The 19,960-nt window shown below is 36.9% G+C and overlaps 1 protein-coding gene across 5 annotated transcripts in view; it reads left to right on the top strand.

The window, feature by feature from the left end:
* The window catches only part of OSBPL8 (oxysterol binding protein like 8), a 71,788-nt gene that overhangs the window by 33,415 nt on the left and 18,413 nt on the right, over positions 1-19,960 (top strand). For all 5 annotated transcript variants that reach the window (XM_085320465.1, XM_085320466.1, XM_085320469.1 and 2 more), the window contains 7 exons: positions 4,001-4,071; positions 8,768-8,848; positions 9,657-9,758; positions 10,981-11,184; positions 15,657-15,741; positions 17,076-17,247; positions 19,383-19,617. In XM_085320465.1, coding sequence (XP_085176591.1) covers positions 4,001-4,071; positions 8,768-8,848; positions 9,657-9,758; positions 10,981-11,184; positions 15,657-15,741; positions 17,076-17,247; positions 19,383-19,617 — 950 coding nt within the window. The remainder of the gene's footprint in view (positions 1-4,000; positions 4,072-8,767; positions 8,849-9,656; positions 9,759-10,980; positions 11,185-15,656; positions 15,742-17,075; positions 17,248-19,382; positions 19,618-19,960) is intronic.

The following is a 19,960-nucleotide window of genomic DNA, read 5'->3' on the forward strand; positions in this document are numbered from 1 at the left end:
CGTTTCCTATCTGTCTGAGAGTTCTTCACAAGTCTCCATTTAAATTTAAGTCTGCAAGTCTAAGAATGATTTGCTGAGTGCTCCCTATAAAAGCATGGTGAGGGAGAGGTTCCAGTGGATTTGGAGGTTGTATTATAAACTCCACTGGGTTTTGGACCAGATTTCAGAGCACATAAGGCCKGGGAGGCCTTCAGTCAGCTCTCTGATTTGATGGCAAAAAGCAGACTTGAGAGTAGCCTTGTTAGTCAACTGAAGTGTCCTGAGCATGCGAGMGTGGTACTTGTGAGAGTAAGACCAGGAGGCGAGCACTGGGGAAAGTGTGCTGGGACACAGTGTTGCCCTGCACGCAGTCCCTGACATCCAGAACATCCAGAATCCCTTAAGCGGCTACAGCAGTGAAGCTTGTGGGTTTTTTTTTTTTTTTTATCTTTTTGTTTTTTTTTCTAAAAATCTATAAATGCTTGAAATAAAACTGGAGGCATGATCTACAGCTCTGAAGATTGGGTTAAACTGCACTTGCTTGCCATCTCCTCTCTCTGTTAGGGCTGAAGATTGATCTCATGAGTTCAGGTAGAATATGATGCGCAAATCCAAGAGTGGTAATAGGAAAGAAGTCACAGAAAAGGATTTCAGCACTTGAATTTTTGCATTGAAATGTGAGCCAAGATTATCCTATTAAGTAGTTCGCAATTGGATTATAGGATTGAAAATGGTAAGAAAATTAAAATATTGAGCTGAAAACACTGATGAGAATCACAAAACGCTGAGAATCTTGAAGAATATTCTTTTTATTAGACACTGTCTCTAGTCTCTCATACCTTGATAGTGTTTGTGCTCCAGACAGTGACCTCAGCTACTTTTTGTGTTAGCATTTCATATCAGGAAGTGCAACTTTCAGTATCTTTGGGGCTAACAAAACTACAGAAAGTGCAATAGCACAAAGCACTGTGTTGCAGCGTTTTTATCAGGTATACCATTATCTTTGTCAGGAGTCCGTAGAGAAATTTGCAGTTCACTGCTGATGGCAGGAAGGGAGAAAACAGTACTTCTTATTTTTGATCCTGTGAATACAATTGTTCTGATCTTGCTGTTTTCTTGAACAAGTATTTCCAAGGCAAGTTGTATATTGTCCCCACCTTGGCTCATATATAGCTTTTGGTAGTGTTTCGGTACAAACTTCCCTGCAGGCATTAGTCACAAACTGCTGTTGTTAAGCTCCATTTCCTGTACTGGATACCTCCATCTTAACGAAGACTTGCTGGCAAAGGCGTTATACTGAGTGAGGTTGTGGTTAGGTCAGCAACTGAATGCTGTTTTTTTATATATATGTATATATATATGTGTGTGTGTGTGTGTGTATAAAATGTGTGTGTGTGTGTGTGTGTTTTAAACCTACTTTTTATCACAAGGAGAGAAGTCTGCCATCTGTATTCTGAAGTTAGCTTATTCCTTCTAGTGAGAGAGTAGTTATGAGTAGTGTAGGGTATTGGATTATGATAGTAGTTTTTGTAATAAACTGGTGTATTGCAAAGTGTTTCTGACTCTGGAACACTGTCTTCAGTAGTCAAATTCACCTGTAAAAACCTCTGAGACTTAATTTTGTTGTTCGTACAACTAAGGAAGGGTGCAGTAAGTGTGGTGACATATTTATCAATCAGTGACTTTGCATCTTTCAAACTGGAGATACTGGAAGCAAGAAGGTGAAGATCAGGGAGACATGGCTGAACTTTGCTCGCTGTGTCTGATGCTTTGAGTACAGAGCAGCTCGTTCTGTTTTCCTTGCYGCTTGGTGAGACTGATTTAAGGCTCGTTAGGAAAAAATGTGTAATGTCATTAAAGCAGCTCTGCTTTAGGGAGCAAGCTGTGAATTATAGCTGCTTTAAGAAGTACAACCCTGATGTAGCTTGCTGTTGTTGATTCTAGTTGCTAAGGCGTGTACGTGTGTACACACACGCCGTATATGTATATAAAAAAGACGGAAAGTCGTTAGAAAATTTCTACGTTACGTTTTCAGTGGAACCTGGTTCCTAGTTGAGGCTCTCTTTTAGGCGTTGGGAGTAAAGAGAAAAGAAAAACATTACTTCCTAAAACCAACATCAAATTTAATAGTTTCTCGGTGAACTAAGGCAGTTCTGCCCTTTTAAGGTTTGAAGCAACTTTTTTTTTTTTTTTTTTTTTTTTTTTTTTTTTTTTTTTTTTTTGCTGTTGGTTCAGCACCTGATTACCTGTGCTGTAGAAAATGTGCTTTTGTACTTGGTGTTACATTAACTGTGACTTTCAGCCTCTGGACCTTGACATGCCTTTTTATTTTCAGGATTCAGTACTACTATTACAGATCTTCTGCCTGTGTAGGTGTTCCTTCCCTGAGGTGAAGTACTCTCCCACATTATAGGTTTCTAGTACCTGAACAAACTCATCACTAGTTGGATAGAAGAATGTTGTAAGGGAAAGGTTCAATAAAGTGTGTACAGAAGGGCTTCTGTAAAGTCATGTAGTTTTCTTTGTATAAAATTTAAATGAGGTATCATTCATTTTTAAAGATCAGTTTAAAAAATTTTATACTCAAAGACAATCTCTGCAAAAGGTATTAAATTTAAAAATCTTGATTACCAGAACTAAGGGGAATCCAGAATGTCTTGTGTAATCTAAAAACCAAAGGAATGCCTCTGTAACTCAGTGTAACTTCCAAAGGTGTGTATTTGTGATAGATGAGTCTGTGCTGTCTGAAAATTTCTGAGCGTGTAAGTTGTGGAAGGGCAAAGATACCAATTCTCAAAAACATCCCACGTCAGAAACACAAGCTACCCAACACTGCTGCGGAGAGTTTATAAAGCTTTTCCAGTTCTGGAGAAGTCAAAAGCCTTCAGCCTAGAGAAGGAAGCTGAGGAGAGCACTGGTGGCTATTTACAAGTTCTGTGTTGATGTAGTGCCCTCTGGTGGGCTAAGGCTTACTCTTTCTGGTTTCGGGAGTGATGCAAGGCTTTTTGGCTGGCAGGATTATTCCTGAAACTTGTGTATGAGTTCATATTTGTCTGCTTTATATCTGGAAGCCATGTGAATGGTGGCATCTCTTATTTACCTAGGTAAATTCATTGAGAAATTTGTTTTATTCCTCTTTATAAGAATTTACACTAGAACAGACCTGGTTCAGGCAAAATGGTTTACTAAGATGTCTCATATGTATAGCAGTTTCTTTTTCCTTAATACACACTGAGGTGATAGTGTGCTTTTCCGTGGCTTGCAGCAGCTGCGTAACAGCACTGTTAGCAGTTTGACCTCCTTTCCGTTGTCACACACGTACTGGCTACAGCTGTTATTTCACTTTGCTTTTTGGATCCTGATAAAATGTGGAATTTATATTATGAATCTTTCAAATAGAATAAATGTGGGATTTGGATTGCTTTAATGTAAAGCTTCATACATACACCTATGCAATGTCAAGCTGAAGTATGAATTCAAGGCTARTATAAGCAGTCTTTCTTATTTTCTTCCAATAAACTAGCTGGTAGCCTGAATCTATATTGTAGATATGCTTTCACACATCCAGAATTTAACAGATTATTTCTAGCTACGGAAATAAACAGAACAAGGCTTTGTTTGGTACTGCACTGTATATGTGTAAGTGAATGTTTGGGGGCAAGGGGAAGGACAAAATTTTGCAGACTACAGTTTTGACTGGTCAGGTTATTGGATCAGTTGCAGCACCATCCAAATATGATAGCTGTTCTGGCCTAGAGTGGGTATTAACTTTGCCTGTGTGTGTATGCATCATTTGAAAACTACYTTTTCAATCAATGTTAATTTAAAAAAATCTCAGTAGAATCTTTGTGATAAGCTATATGCTGAAATGATATGGGACATTATTAAAGAAATATCTGACTTGCTTGCATTTGTTTGTTAAAGACAAGTTGCTAAACTTATTTCAAAGACTAGCTCATGTAAAATGTAACATATGCAAATTGTTTGTAACAACGGCATCTTTTTTTTTTCTCTCTCTAAGGTTTTGACAAAGGGAAGGACGATGTGTCACAAAGTAAAGAGGACCCGGCACAYTCTATATCAAAAAGCAAGGTAAGGAAAGCAGCCTTGAACTGATTTAAAAATGTCAGCATACAAAAGATTTGAATACCTTTTCTTTTTATTAAATAGAAATGTATTTAACTTTTATTGTAGGTAATCTTGATTTCTCTTCAGGTTTAGCAATAGATAAAGATTAAAGCAAGTTTATTAATACAGTTCTCAAAGTAACATCACATGGAAATCTACAGTCCAGATTAGTGAAAAGGAAACGTGGATTCTTCTTGCTGTCATGTTGGTGTCCAGTTTTGCCTAGCCAAATGTAAGGATAGATTTAGACCAACTCTTTGTATGGAGCAGAATTTACAATCCTTTAAGATGTAGRTGAGGCTTCTGTTCACTAAGCTGTAGCAAATCTTCTTACAAGAATGCTAAATAAACTGTAACTGGAAARGCTTTAATCACTTACAAAGTTGCAATCTAAAGCGTAGTTGCATGTATTCTTTTGTTCTGTTTATTGAAAGGGCTTTTGTACCTCAGAAGTCATGTATAAAGGTCCATTTCTGTGAGGCAATGAGAGCACAAACGAAAGTGTGGTCAGTAGTACAGTAAACTACATATAATTGTTATGCATGTTTATACTCCCTGGCAGTCTTATATAAATGGAAACGGCAGGAGTCTGACAAATTAATAATCACTTTATTCTGAGAGTTCCGAGATTTTTTTTTTTTTTTTAAGAAGAAAGTAAGTTTATTTATTGAGAYACAGTGAAAATTGAGACAGTACATACTGGAACTGAGAGACAGRCGCTGCAGTCACCTGAAACAGCACTAACGTCTTGGGAGAGTTAAACTTTAAAAAGGAAGAAAACATGGACTACCATGGAGTAACCAAAAAGACCTTTGCTCTTGTTATATAGTGATCCCTGGTCTCCTCTTCCAGTGTCTGAATGATCAGCAAGAAGTGTCTGGCATGTCAATGCACTAATTTTTTATCTAGTATTCTTTAAGTATTTAGAATGTGGGGTTCTGTAAAACTATTTTTATTAAATATTGCATAAAACAGGTTTCTTTAATGTCTTTAAGAGAAAAAGAGAAACTGCATTTTGCAAAGGAGGAAGTTCTGTATGATTTGATCACTGAACTGAGGAGTTTAAGTTGCATGTTTTTCTCCCTGAAGCATCACTACAGGATAGAGTTTAAAGATGCTTTAAGTTATATAAGTATGCATGTTTGTATTTTCTGCTGGTGCACCGACTGGCTTTTTGGCTTTTACAAAGGAAGAGCATGATAACAGATGCTTAAAACCAATTGTCAGGGTGCAGCAGGAGCAGGCTGCTCCCTAGGGGAAGGTGAGCCTACCAAGGAGGAGCACGGTCCCACAGCAGCCGGGCACGGTGAGCAGAGCTGGGCTGCTGGTGGCAGCCAGCCTCAGCCAAGAGCCCAGGCTGCCAGGCAAGTCCCTGGTGATGAAGCAGGGCTGAGGTCAAGCCAGCGACCAAAATCCTTGGGGGCCGGATCAATGAGGTATGAGGCCGGACACGGACGTGTCTGTAACGTTAGCTCGGGCTAGGACAAAGGGCTGAGCTTAAACACAGCTCCCCGGGAAGTGGGGGAGATGCCTGCTTCTCACTGCTTTCTCTCAGAGCTCTTCTCATAGCAGTTTCATCCAACACTAAACAGCTGCACCACATCAGAGCTGCCCTTAGGCACAGGCGAGGAAGCCGCTCGGAGGAAGAGGGGATGCACTCGGGGTCTCTGCACACATTTTAAAAAAATATTTCATATATCAGTGTCTTAAAGAGGAGTTGCTGTTTCCTCCATTTAAAACAAATGTTTAATAGATACTGAAAAAAATCAGAGTGACTTGAAGATTTCCAGTAGCGGTTCCCTGCTTAAATGACGTCATCGGCGTTGCCCTGGGGAAGGGCAGGTGGGTTCCGCTGACCTCACAGCGGAGGAGTCGGGCCTGGAGCGGCTGTCGCGGGTCTGATCGGAACCGCGGCCGCSGCGCCTGCGGCTTTACCCCGCCCTAGAGTGGCACTGGTCAGGGAGCTCGGGGAAGGGTACTTTACTGTTCAGCTTGCTTCTGGACCGATGTAATATTTTGGTCAGAATTCTCGAAATCATTCTTGATTTGGAAGTCAAGTTAAAACTGTTTGTTTTAACTTGGATTTATTTCAGACTCTATTAATTATTCACCTCTTACTACCTAATGTGTTTTTTTTATTCCCTGTGCTTATTTTTCTTGATTGCTTTCTCTCCAGAATCTTAAATCTCTGTATACTTTGCTGTTACTTTGTTTACTTGCATTTTTCTGTTATCCAAGAGGAGACAGGTATTTCTACTTATCCTAATGTAGATTTTTCTTTTTTTGCAATAACTGTGTGTAGGTTAGTAAGCCTAGTGGTTCCTTTATACCCCACAAATAATATAAAACAAACAGAAGATGACAATTGGCTGTCCTAGCTATGGAGGTTAAGTAACATCTCTTCTTTCTAAACATAGATGAGAAAAGCAGTAACAAGACTTGCCCAGAACCTAGTATAAAGTTACCTCACTGGGAATTGCAGTTGGTTCTCTTAAAATATTCTCTTCTTTACATTTGGATCCCTGCTGCTTATCATGTGTGCAGGTAGCACTGAGACAGTTATTAGCTTAAAAATATCTGAATCTCCAACCTATTCCAGATTCTATTCTACAGGTGAATATAGTGTCATAGTAGTGAGCTTGAAGACTGATACTGGGAAAATTAATTTTTGTAACTTGGGATACTTAGTGTTTGGAGGCCTAACTATTTATGGAATTTAGATTGCATTAGCTTTCTGTTAGTGAGCAACTATATTATTTATGAATGTTTTACTTAAGTTATTCTGTTATATCTTGCATAACAACTCAATTATTTCTTCCTATGAGATAGCAATAAGCATTTTTCCCTCCTCTGTTCCTACGTTTAAAGTACAGTATTTCTTTAACTTCAAAACAGAGGGATTAAATTACTAAATTTCAAGTTCTATCTTTGTCTTAAAATTATATTTAGAGTGTTAAGAGCATATCTTTAATAATAAGGATTCCTTCCTTCTTCCAAGATATATATGGAAGTCAGAAGCACCAATTGCTGAAATGATTTTGAGACAGCAGGATTACTTCTTGCCATTAATTGCAGTTATCTTTTTGGTTCTTTTTCTGACAATATGCTTTGTGCATGACAGTGGAAACAAATAAGGAAAAACTAATTTAGTGTTAACTCAAAATAACAGTGCTTCACCTTGAAATAAAACTAGCTTAATTTTGGCACTTAACAAATAAAAGCTTGTTTGACTATTTTGACTTTTTGGGAAATATAACAAATTAATAGCCTTGTCTAAATAGACCCTTGTAAACCGTTAATTCTGAGGCGACAAAGTCAGACCAAGGTTATATTGTTGTCTATTTTGTTTGTAATTCTTTAATATTTATCTCTTCGGTTTGAGTGATCTGTGTGTTAGGACAAAAATGATATTTAAAGGCACTACTTTTATTATCACGTTAAGCCATTAGTTTTCTCAATACTTGTATGTTTTTGACTATCATTTTACTCCACAATAGAAATTCAGTGAATAAACTTTGCGTTGTAGTGTGAGATTTCAGATTACCATTCAGAAACGTTGACTAGACTAAGAAGCAGTTTTCCRTGTCATTGAATTTACAAAGCTTAGAAGCTTTTTCAAAAGTGCTTTCTTTCTTTCCCTTTTCCTCTTTTCCCCTTTTCCCCCCTTTTTTCCCCTAGGAAGGAACTCTAAGGGAACCAAATCTAAACTCTTTGTAATTTATCATATGTGTAGCTGATCTGTGCTCAGTGTTCCCTGAATTGCAGTAGGAATGTCAGGAGATAACTCTGTGGTAGACTTTTTCTTTTGTCTGTCTGTCTGTATGTCCGTCCTCTGGATCCCAGGAGAAATCTGGTTGGCCTCAGTTCCTTCTTAACTAGTAGGCAACAGATGCAAAGGAATAAACTTTGAACTTTGTAAGACATGGGGAAAGGGTGGAAGAAATCATGTGGTGCTGAGGCAGCATATTTTCCTATCATGAATGAGGATTTAGGTTTTATAAACAACCTGGAGTGTCTCATTCCCCTATCTAGTGGCACTGTGAGCTTCTCTAARATGACTTGAAAAATAGTCAGATCGTAAGGCTGGGAAGGAAGGAGCACAGCAAGTAGCTTTAGTGGTCAGCTGTACTCTGAGAATTTATAGAATAGATTAAATTCTAGACTGAAGAGACTATTTTCCTTCATGGGTCATGGGGTAAGTGCCTTTATAGCAATCAGTCTGGAAGAATTGTCAAGTTATGAAGGCATTGGGACTGGGGGGTGGGGATGAAGGAATATGACAGACATGTGGACTCCCCTGGTGTTTAAATACCAGGGTTTTCCTAAAACCCTGAAATCCTCTATCTGCCAAAATAATGCCTAGCTAGTCAAGAATATGACACYTGAGCAACAGAGTTTGTGCTAAATATTTACTGTATATAATTCAGCTTCTGGAAAAATCAAACTCCTTTTGCACTTACAATTTTTATGAGGTAAGACTCCATAAACAGATGTTTCATATTACTTTTTATGTGAAAGAAACAGAAGAAAAGTGAATATGAATGGATGTTTGTAAACCTACCTATGCATTTTAAACACTTTTCTTGAAAGTGCCTGAAGCAGCAGTATATCCTGGTATCTATTATTGTCTCTTATTTATTCTGCATTTTGTGAATTTCAGTCTGAATCCAAACTTTTCAATGGCTCGGAGAAGGACATCTCTTTATCTTCAAGCAAGCTTACAAAAAAGGAATCTCTCAAGGTGAATCAATTTCAAAGTATTTCCACATAGACTGTAAACATATTCACGTAGTTTTACCATATTCTCCAGTGAGAAAACTAATGCCAAGTAGTGATGAGACCTCTGTGGAATATCAAAGTATTTTGAGATGGAGTGTTGTTGATGCTCTTCAGTTTTCAAATCTTACTGTGCTATTAACTTGAGTATGGGCTTCTGTAATGTAGTCTTTAGAGTGAGAGAAAATTATAGGATAATATAGGTTAGAAGGACCTCAGGATATAATCTACTCCATGCAGTGAAATGGTAAAAGGAATTCTCAAGGTTACAACTTGCAGTGCCTACAGTTTTTCTACTGGCTTTGTCCCTGTGTAGTAGCAGGAATGAACTGCACTGTGTGACASATAATGTGGCAGGAGAAATGTATATTTTTTGCCAGTAAAGGAGGGGAGATTATACCACCATGAATTTCTACTGTTGAGGGAAAGTAATTGGTGAATGAAAATGGCTGACAAGATAATGTACCTGTAAATCTGAATCTGGCTCTGATTTTTACTTAAACCAGGAAAGGAAGTTTTTCTGTGATTCTAATAAGAGTTTTCATGATCCTCAGWCTTAAAAACAAACTGCAGAAGAATCTAAAGTAGCCAGTCTTGAAAAGTCTTTTACATATTGAAGTCACTCTRTTGTACTTCAAAGCTACTTCTCTGTACCTGTATTGCAAATTAAACTTAGAAGGTTGTTCCTTAACTCATATTTATAGGTGACCTTTTGTGCTGTGATTACTTGTTTATGTCTGTGGCATTATAAACATTTTTATTATTAATTACAGGTTCAAAAGAAAAATTACAGAGAGGAGAAGAAGAGAGCTACGAAAGAATTACTTAGCACTATCACAGACCCATCAGTTATTGTTATGGCTGACTGGCTGAAGGTCAGAATTTAAGTGTGAAACCTGAGCTGAAGATCTAGCATCTGCTGGCTGCTTTCTCACCAGAATAGAAAAGGCTCAATCTCTTAGATGCTGATTAATGTTTTTCTACAAGCACAGGAGCTGTTAATTGCATCCCAGAGTGTTTCTGCTCAAATTCTAGGGGAATAATGGAGTAAACCGAGCTCTTACTTACTGCAGTCACCATAGTCACGTGCATCTCTGTAGTATACATAGCAATTGCATAGCAAAGATGAGTTGGCTTTCAGACTCTTATTTTGTCCTTTTGTTTCGCACTTTGAATTTAGGCTCTGTTGCAGTAGTGAGTCATTCAGGTATGTTAGGTATTTGAATASAGACTTCTTTATGTATCTCTTCCTTGTTATTTTTCTTTCCTCTCTTAAGAACTAATTGTCCCCTAAYACTTGCATAAAAGGTGAAAAATTAATTTCTTACTTTTGATGACACTAAATACTATCTGTAAGGCAATCTATTTGTTTAATTCCTTACATTTGTAAASACATCTCTTGCAAATTTTACAGGAAAATCCATTACTCATTTTATTAGCTCTGAATGATAGTTTCTCTGAGAAAAATTTCTCCAGCTTTTTGTAAAATTGAGGAAATTGGCTAAGAATACTACTCAGACATAGATTAGCATTCAGTTCTGCAGTTGCAGAAAGAATTGAATTCCAGAGCTGACAGAATTGATGTGAGCAGCCTAATCAGATATGTAAATTTGGGGATTTGAAAGGTTCTCCTATCATGTATGGAATGAAGTTAACAGCTGTTTATAAGAGATTTTATCCAAGGGAAAAATATTTTATATCTCTCATAAATATATATATATATATGAGAGAGATCTGTTATTTTRAAACTATTCTGTTTTTCTCACCAGACTTTTGATCTATTTTCAGAGGAACTCTGCTTTCAAAGATATAGATATATATAAAGATATAAATATCTATGTTAATGTTATGTTAGTGATAAAATATTTTCCAAATAGGAAAATTCATGGARGTTTCAGATTAAATCTCCAAATACATACAGATCTGGATATGTGTGTGCATGTAGGTATGTGTGTACACACACACACATACATTTTTWTATATATATATATTTGGAGTAAAGCTACTAAGTAAATTAAATTTTAATTACTCTTTGTTAGAGGAGATGTTTTTGTTACTGGCTTCACTCAGTTTTAATTTTAACTATTTGTCTTTTAGATTCGTGGTACCTTAAAAAGCTGGACCAAGCTGTGGTGTGTACTAAAACCAGGAGTCTTGCTTATTTACAAAACTCCCAAAAATGGCCAGTGGGTAGGAACAGTGCTCCTGAACGCTTGTGAACTGATTGAGAGACCTTCTAAAAAAGATGGCTTTTGTTTCAAACTCTTTCATCCTTTGGAACAGTCCATATGGGCTGTAAAGGTTAGTGGTCGTCCATTAAGAACTGATCATGTTATTAGCATTACCAGCTATGAGTGAAAACAACCTTTAATGGAAAGTTGAACTGAATATTCTGTTAAAGCTTAAGTGGTTTGTCTATTCTGAATGTAAAACTTCAACATTTAATCTTCCTCATTATAAAAAATATTTGATTTATGCTATATAGCTTGCACTGCTCTATATGCTTAAATAGCTTTAAGTGTGGTGTATGGAGAGATACCATTAAAGAGATTAGTTCAGTCCTTGACAGTGGTGTGAACAGAAGAAGAGTATAGTATATAGCATTGTACCTTAGATCAGTCCAATCTGATCTTCCAGTCATTATGTAGGATCGGACATTTAAGAAAGGAAGTGAGAGCTGAGATGGGTTATAAGCATTTCTTGGCTTCCAGTTCTATTATTAAGGATGTAATAAAACCATTCAAATGACTACCTTGTTCAATAGTAGTATATATTACATATCATTATTTATTTATGTTCCTTTTTTTTTGCTGAAATTTTAGAAAGATGAAATATTTTCCTTCACTTTTGGTGCTTACTATGTCATACATGACATTGTTAGTAGTTCTTAGCCCATAATTGTTGAAAAGCCTAGTGTGTTTTGCACAGTTAAGGATTATTTCAGTTTATCATGGGGATCTTTATTTCAAAATTTGCTATTTTTTTTTATACTTGAATAAACAAACTAATAGGCTTTGTTTTATGTGTACACAGGGAGAGGGTGTTTGGAAGCATAGCAAAAGTGAATGTATTTACCTCCTGAAATGACATCTTGTTTTAGTTGAAATTATTGTACGATATTAATGCACTTGTCATAAAGAATAAGCATGTCCTCTGTGACATGTGTCTTAATACAAATACTAGTTGGGAGACTGTGTCTTGTGAATCTTTTTATTGATATAGATGTGGTGCTGTGGTATCTGTGGAATGCACTACACTGTTTTTACTTCTTCCTTATCTCAGACCAGGAAGTTTAGTCAAAGTGTAATTCCTGATGTTTATTTGAGGTCTTCTTCCTGAAGTATTATCGTTATCAGTATTATCGAAATTTACGACACATAGATCAAATCTTTTGTTGTTACTTTTTAGAATAATTCTATTTTAATATTCCTCAGGAGGATTTTTCACTGATTGGTTGTGATCTCACATTTGCAGAACACAAACCTCATGCTCTTTTACAAAGCTTCATGATGTGGTGTTGATGTGACTTAATGATTTATGATCATGTGTACGTACATTGCCAAGTGGTGGCCTGTCTGCAGAAGATCACAGATCAGTCTTATATTTCTTTATTGCTTTGCAATGAGAAATGGATTTGTTTGTTTTTTTTAACTAGATATTTATAATTTAGAGGACATGGCCCACCAGATTTTTACTTTTTTAAGGTAGGTCAAAATTTGAACCTGAACAAGTTAATATTGTCCATTCTAAATGTGCTGAGAGCTGGAGTGGCATTTGTTCATTTTGGTATGGCTATTTGCAGTTGAGAATTACTAGTTTTAATTAGATGAAAGGCCTTGAAGTTTGAAACTTTCTGCTTTGTCTTCCTAGTCAACTATAACTTCCTAGTTAAAGATTTATTAMTGTGAGGCAAACGTTCATAATCATAATAGCGAATGACTAATTTATAGAGTAGATTTACCATAACAAGCCTGAAGTCTAAGATGAAATGAACCTTGTTTGCCATCAGCCTAGGAAAATGGCACTGCAAGAAAATACTTACACAGGTGTAAGTACTGTAGGAGRTTTTCTTGCTTGAACACGCTTCCCACTTTTGGCAATTGCGAATTCTCTTCTGCAGTAGTTTGAGGCCAGTCACTTAACATGCTCCTGTAAGCCTATTGCTGTGGTCTTTGATGTTCCTCATGCGCTTTAGGGTTGCTGATGCACTGTATCTTGCTCATTCTTTTTCACGTGCCGAGGCCTGATGCCGTTTTAGTTTTCTGAGATTGCTACCTAGAAAAATTACTGAAAATATTTTTTCGCTAATACATTTAATTAAAAGTGTGACTGCTTATYTATTTTTGTTACTTTCTATGAATGTTCATGACATTTGAATTTTATGGGCATGATTATTCTGTAAGAAGTAAATTTAGCAGTTTTTTTAATCTATGGAAGTGGAATTTTAAACTTAGCTGTTACCTTGCATTTGAGTACTTGTACAGTCATTTTATCAGGAACAGAAACAGTTCAAATAAAGTCACCTGACCAATGGAAACTAACTAATGTCTCTCTCATGAAGAGTATTAATATACAGATGATTGGTTTTGAATTCATAGCTTGTGACATCAAAATAAAAAATGCCTGGTGCTTTTGAAACACCGATCAGTTACAGGAAATTGAGATCCACAAGCAGTTATTCCAAAAGAAGTCAGTCTACTTAAATGTTCACTGCAAATTCGCTCAGTTCTAATGATTGCAGTGTCAAGGCACCTATGAGTATACCCTTTTCACAGCAGCAATCTTACCATTCCCAAATTACAGTTATTTGGTGCATAGTTTACTATATCGTTTACACTCAGGTCTCATGGGCGGAGCTCTGCCCTTAGTCCATGCTGTGTAACCTGAGAGTTGGAGGACTTGTGATGGCTGAGGCCTTGGCGCAGCACTGCGCCACCTCTCCTGCTGCGCTGTGATGCACTGCGCCGTGCGGTGCCTTCCCTCCCCGTGACACCAGTCTAGATCATTGCCCCACGTGCCTAGTCAGCAATCTGCCCTGGAAACGAGGAGTGCTCCTGCATGGTGTTGTCTCTCGTGGCTTTTGTATAGTTAATGCCTAATGCTCATATTTCCCCTTCACCCAACACTTTTCRTAGGTGCACCTTTCAGCTCGTTCTGAAGGAGGGCCACAGTATGTAATCTCTTAACACCTGGGTTGCTGTTACTCTGTACTTATTATTCAGAAGTTACTGAACATCATTTACACCAGCACTGGCTTGTGTGTATCAGTATATAAGTGCCACTAGCACTCCTTGCTACTTTCCCTTCCCACTTTCAGAAATGTTTTGGCTGTTTCATATGCTTGCTTCTAAAATATCTGCCTTTACCTGCTTTTGCTCTAAAACTTCTGCTTGCTTTCAAATTCCCTCTTCTAAGCCTTGTACTAGCTTTTCATTAGGCTTCTCTGGGGAAATCAACCAAGACCAAAATGTGTTAACTCATCAGTTAGGCAGGCTTAACACAGCTTTCAGTGATAGCTTCAAGTGTTTTTTTTTCTTTTTTTCTTTCTTTCCTTCTTTTTTTTTTTTTTTTTGTACAGCCCTCTTTGCTTGTCAGTTGTCTTAAAGTTTCCGTAGGTAAACTTTCCAAAGGAGCCTTAAAGTGGTTGCTTGGTATTCTATTCCAAAACAATGCTTGGCAAAAATGGAAGGGTCTTCCGGAATAGTTTTTAAATTCAAAATGCACAAAGCTTCATTGTGAAAATTAAAATTTGGCATTTTAAATTCTCTCTCTGTCTTTGATTGAACACAGTGTCATGGTGTCCTGCTGATACTCCTTATAGAGGGACTTAAGCATCTAAGAGCCTTCTATAGACCTTTTTGGAGGGCACCAGCTGCATTGAAGTCTAAGGTTGGGCACCTAAATATTTTGTGAATTGACTATTGGATAGTGGAGAAGTTGAAGAGAAAGGAAGAAGGGGGAATCTATAGAGATACCTAGTGTTTGGGTGGGAGGAGTTATCTTCCATTTTCTGTAAAAGTAGAGTGAGTGACTTATCTGTCTTCTAAGGGCAGGCAGAAAACTTGCAGTCCTGGAGCACAGCACAGTGCTGAGAAGCCAAGCGCGTTGTCATGTAAGAGCAGCATGGAGTGGATCACTGAAAAGGGCCTCCTGTTCTCTGCCATGGTTTGTCTTGCCCTTGTGTCTTGCTGTGCTTTATGAACCATAGCATCCTATTAGGAATCTTTAGAAGAATCTTTGCTCTCATCCCCACCAGAGTGGGGAGTGGAGAAGAGCTGGCTTCTGAGGAGAGAAGGAAAAAAAAAAAAGAAAAGAAGAGGCTATTCCACTTGACAGCATTTGTTGTAGATTTCTCTTTAGCCTCCTCATAGAAGTGCCTGTTGTTCTGGTTGCTTTTAATCTCACCCCTTCAGGTCAAATACTGAGCTAAAAAGGAATAGCTTGTCCCTTGCAATCTCTCTATRTTCTGTAATCCCTTAAAAGTGAGGGTCACTCCCTGAGGGGTTCTTTTTGATGCTTTTGTCTTCCTGCTGTAAGTGGTATCAGCAGAGCATTTGCAAGTCTGAATGCCAAAGATCTTTCTCCTCAAAGTGGGTTTGAATTTGGGAGCTACTTAGAGTGAAGACCCTGAAGAAGAAATCCAGTAAAAGAGGGCTGTCCATCTTTCCATTCATGTTTTCATGAGATGGTGCTGAGTGACGGCAAATAGCCCTGCACTGTGTCAGCTTGAACTGAATATCTAATGCTGTTGCTTCTGTTCTATGTGTTTCAAGGGTCCAAAAGGTGAAGCAGTTGGTTCTATAACCCAGCCATTACCCAGCAGTTATTTGATCATCCGAGCTGCTTCAGAATCAGATGGTAAATAAATATTAGTATTTTTCCACATTTTGAGAACTTGTTAGAAAAAAGATGGCTTTAGTTCTTTTACTATATCTATTACAGCTCTGTGTTTGCAGTTCCATAGTTATTAAAGCTCTCTCTTAGTGTAGTACATTTGGTTGTATTGATACTAGAAGTTTTTCGTGTTTTTTAAAGCAGAAGATTGACTTGAAGAAACTCATTGGGCTCTATACAGTTCCCTTGCTATGGYTGGGTAGAGGAGGAAAGGAACTTTTGGATTTCATTATGTTAATTTTTATCTAATACTCAACCTGTTTTCTTCACTAATGTGGACATACTTTGATTCTAATGCAGCTATTTATGTATGATAAAATGCAGTAACATTTCAGAGCTCTTGCAATAATAATTCCCTCAAAATACAGCTTTGTAACAACTCTTCATCACAGGGGAGGTGGTGCTCAATGTTAGTGCAACCATTTTGAAAAGTTATAAAAGGGAAACAGAATTTAAGACTGTTGTGCAACTTTTTTTAGCAGCTGCTTTCCTTCTGTTGGCTAATTAAGCTTACCTGTGCAGACTTTAAAAGTAGCACTTTATTTGCCTTTAAATCAAGAGGTGTTTTTTTTTTAAAAAAATAGTATAGTTGAAAGAGAATAGGAGAAGTGGCATTTTGGTGTTATTTATTCTAACTAATCTCTAAGCGTAAGTTTATGTTGCTTTCATTATTATATTTAAAAACTTTATTTATTGTTAATGACTTGCAAAGTTGGAAACTGATTATATACAGGGTAATGAAGAAATAAGGAATGGAAAGAATGAACAAATTATTTTCTGTTAGTTACATGACTTTTTGCAAAAAATTACAATATCCAAAGYTTTATATTGAAATGATATTTATATGTTACCATTATAGAGCCTTTTTCACATTGCTACTGTATTACATTGGCAAATTTTGCTAAGTGATGAAGTTACTTAGTGTTCAAAACTAGAGTATGGTGCAGGCAACTTTGGAGGAATCCAAYAGATAGGGCCTAGATGGAGCCATAATACTTACCTAAAGGAAGAAATTCTACAATATAGTGTAACAGGAGCATAGCTTACCCTGYTTGTTCTACCCTGAAACATATCTTGTAGCAGAGCTGGGTAGCTATGAGTTATTTTTGTCACCACCAGATTTTTGTCACCAGATTATAAAAAAAATCCCATGCATGAAACATAGAACAACTMCTTTTCCATTGAAGTGTGCCTTTGATGGTATGGTAAACAGATCGAGAAAGGACTACGAAATTAGGAAACTGAAGTTGTATAGCTCAAATACTTAATTTTTACTCTAATAACAAATCTGTCTTTAGGCAGGTGTTGGATGGATGCTTTGGAATTGGCTTTGAAATGTTCAAGTCTGCTTAAACGTACAATGATTAGGGAAGGTAAAGAACATGATTTGAACTCTTCAGCAGACAGCACACATGTCTCTCTCTATGGTCTGCTTCGTGCTAACAACTTACACAGTGGAGAAAACTTCCCGTAAGTAAAATAATTACTAAACCTGATTGTCCTTTTGGCAAAACCTCATAGTGATAACTTCAGTTTTCCAGAGGGAGAATCTCCTTCTAAGTTTACAGTTTCTTTTGCTSCTGAATTCCCTTTAGATGCCTTATTTGCTCTGTTTGTAAAAGCAAAATGGGTACAGAGGAAAGTTTGATCCAAGGAACTCAAGGTGGGATATCATATCTGTAAGTTTTAAATATTCAGTTCAATTGTTAATGTTTAATTTTTGGTGTCCTCAAGCTGGTCTCTTATGTCTGCTTCACCTGAAAATGTGAAGTTTGTGTGACAAAAGTTGGTAGATCTGAATATATGTTGTTGGTCTTTGGTTGAAGTATGAATAATRTAGTTATTTAAACAGTTTCAGTATGTTTTAGCTTTGAATTGTCAGATGAATTAATAATACTTCAGACACTATGTTAAGTCATTCAATTCAAAAACAGCACTAAGTTGAATTCTTACACCTAGATCTCTTCAGCCTTTTTGGTATCAGAAAGTGAAAAAAAATTATTATGTGGCATCCGGTGTCTAAGTACATTTGAGTAACTGCCTGTTCTGTTTAATAAATGCTTCCAGCTGGATTTTTGGGAGCATAATGAACTTTCTCATAAAAATAATATTAAACAATCATGATAAATGGTGTTTTCAAACACCTTGATTGTGGCAGCAAAGTGCTTTAGAAAGTACAGGTATACTCCTTTATCTGAAATAACTAGGTCTGAAGCTTGAGCTGTTTGTGATTTTTCTGAGTAATCTTCCACAAATTCAATATACTTCCAATTGACATTAAAAAAGTATTTTGAATAATCCCTCACATATATGAAGAGTCGGTTGCCTGTCTGTCTTTTCTGGGTGGGCAGGAAGTTTGTGTTGCTGRTAAAGTATGTTTCTGTGTTTGAGGTGAGTAAAGCTTTGCACTGTGARAAACATGATTCTTTCTGGCATAAAYAGTCTGAGAAAAAGCAAATTGTTGCCTCAGATCYAATTCATGGCCCTGTCCACATGACCAAACARTCTCATGGTGGAAGTTCCTGCTCCTTCCATTTTCTCATGAAAAAACAAAATTACTTTGTACAGTTCAGCTGAAGATCCGTAGTCATGAATAGTAATTTAATGTCTTCATGTTCTGGTTTGGTAGATAAGAACTCTTCAGTTGGCCCATATTACAATCACAGCAATTAGTTACAGCTGTTGCGCTTAATTAAGACTAATGTTTTAATTAAGTAGCTTTTTGCACGTAGCCTATTCTAAGTGTTCAGTATTTAACTATCTAAGCAACAAAAAATGTTCAGGCTCARTTTTAATGAGGTTGACAGGAGAGGGTGGTTTTAGCTCTGTATTAACACTACCCTACACATTTTCTACTTAAGGTTAAGCAGTTGCRGAGCCTCCCAGAAAGACTGAGGCATGCTCTGCTGTGGCTTGGTCAAAAAACTTAAGAAGGTTAACTCTCACCTGAAGCAACTCCTTTATCTTTGAAAAAAAATCAATGTTTACTTATACTATCTGAGMGAAGAGGCAATGTTCTCTACCTGCCAATTAATGACTTGCTTGAAATACGACTTTAATTAAAGAATGTCTTTTTTTTTTAATTATTTCATCTTTTTCTCCTAAGTAGAGAGCCATTTCCCCACCCTGTTAGTGCAATCCTGTTTATCCAAACTCTGCAGAAGTCTTTCTGCTTCTTTCCCGTTATGCTATTGTGCTATTGCAACAATTAGTTGAATCCTGTTATTTAGGTTAGCTGTCTACTCGTGCAGTTGCACAAACAAATATTATGAATAAGTTATTTGAAGTGTTACCAAACATAACTTCTTCTCCAACAAACAGTGAACTTCCAGACTTTTTTGATCTACATCCATGCCAGTATGTGGTGAAATATAGGGAAGACTAATCTGAGAGTTTAATAGGYAAAAATATAAGGAAACTAGACAGTGCGTATAACATTTCAGTGCCAAGAGTGCATCCTATATTACTTCAGTAAGGCTAGTTTGACATTGCTGCCAGMTCCATGTTGATACTCAGCGACATTAATGCTTTGTATTTTTGTTAAGAACCTGTTTTGGAAACAAAAATGTGGAGTTGAATATTCATTTTGTCTTTATTTTTTGTAGGTTAAATGACAGTGAAATTGAAAGGCATCAGTTTAAAGATCCAGACCTGTACTCTGACAAATCTGATAAGGAAAATGATCATGATCATGATGAATCTGATAATGATGGATTGGGGAAAAGTGAAGAAAGYGACAGTGACACATCAGAGCGACAGGATGATTCTTACGTTGATCCTGAACCAATTGATATTAAGGAAACTACTTAYTTAGAACAGGGTCATGAAGAACTTGGGGAGGTAAAAGTGCTGTTTATGTAGTGGGCAGACCTGCTTTCCAAAGAGCAAGCTGGTATTTTAGGGGTCAAATCGTGTTTGGAAAACARACTTGCAGGATTGGCTTTCATATTTTTAGCAATACTGGGGAAAAATTCTTTCTACCTATGTTCTACTGTACTATACCACTGTTGTGCTTTTGTCTGCTAGTGGGAAGATTATTTGGAATGTTATTCAAACTGAAAGCATTTCTTTTTCTTTTTCTTTTTTTTTTTTTGAAAGGACCACCTGCAAGAGAAGCTGACTGTGTCTCTATCCTTTTGGTGTTGTTTCTAAGTGCTTTTTTATTAATTTATTCACATTTTTT

The sequence above is a fragment of the Rhea americana genome, unplaced genomic scaffold (genome assembly GCF_003343005.1).
Source record: "Rhea americana isolate MKP2758 unplaced genomic scaffold, rheAme1 scaffold_64, whole genome shotgun sequence".
NCBI lineage: Eukaryota > Metazoa > Chordata > Aves > Rheiformes > Rheidae > Rhea > Rhea americana.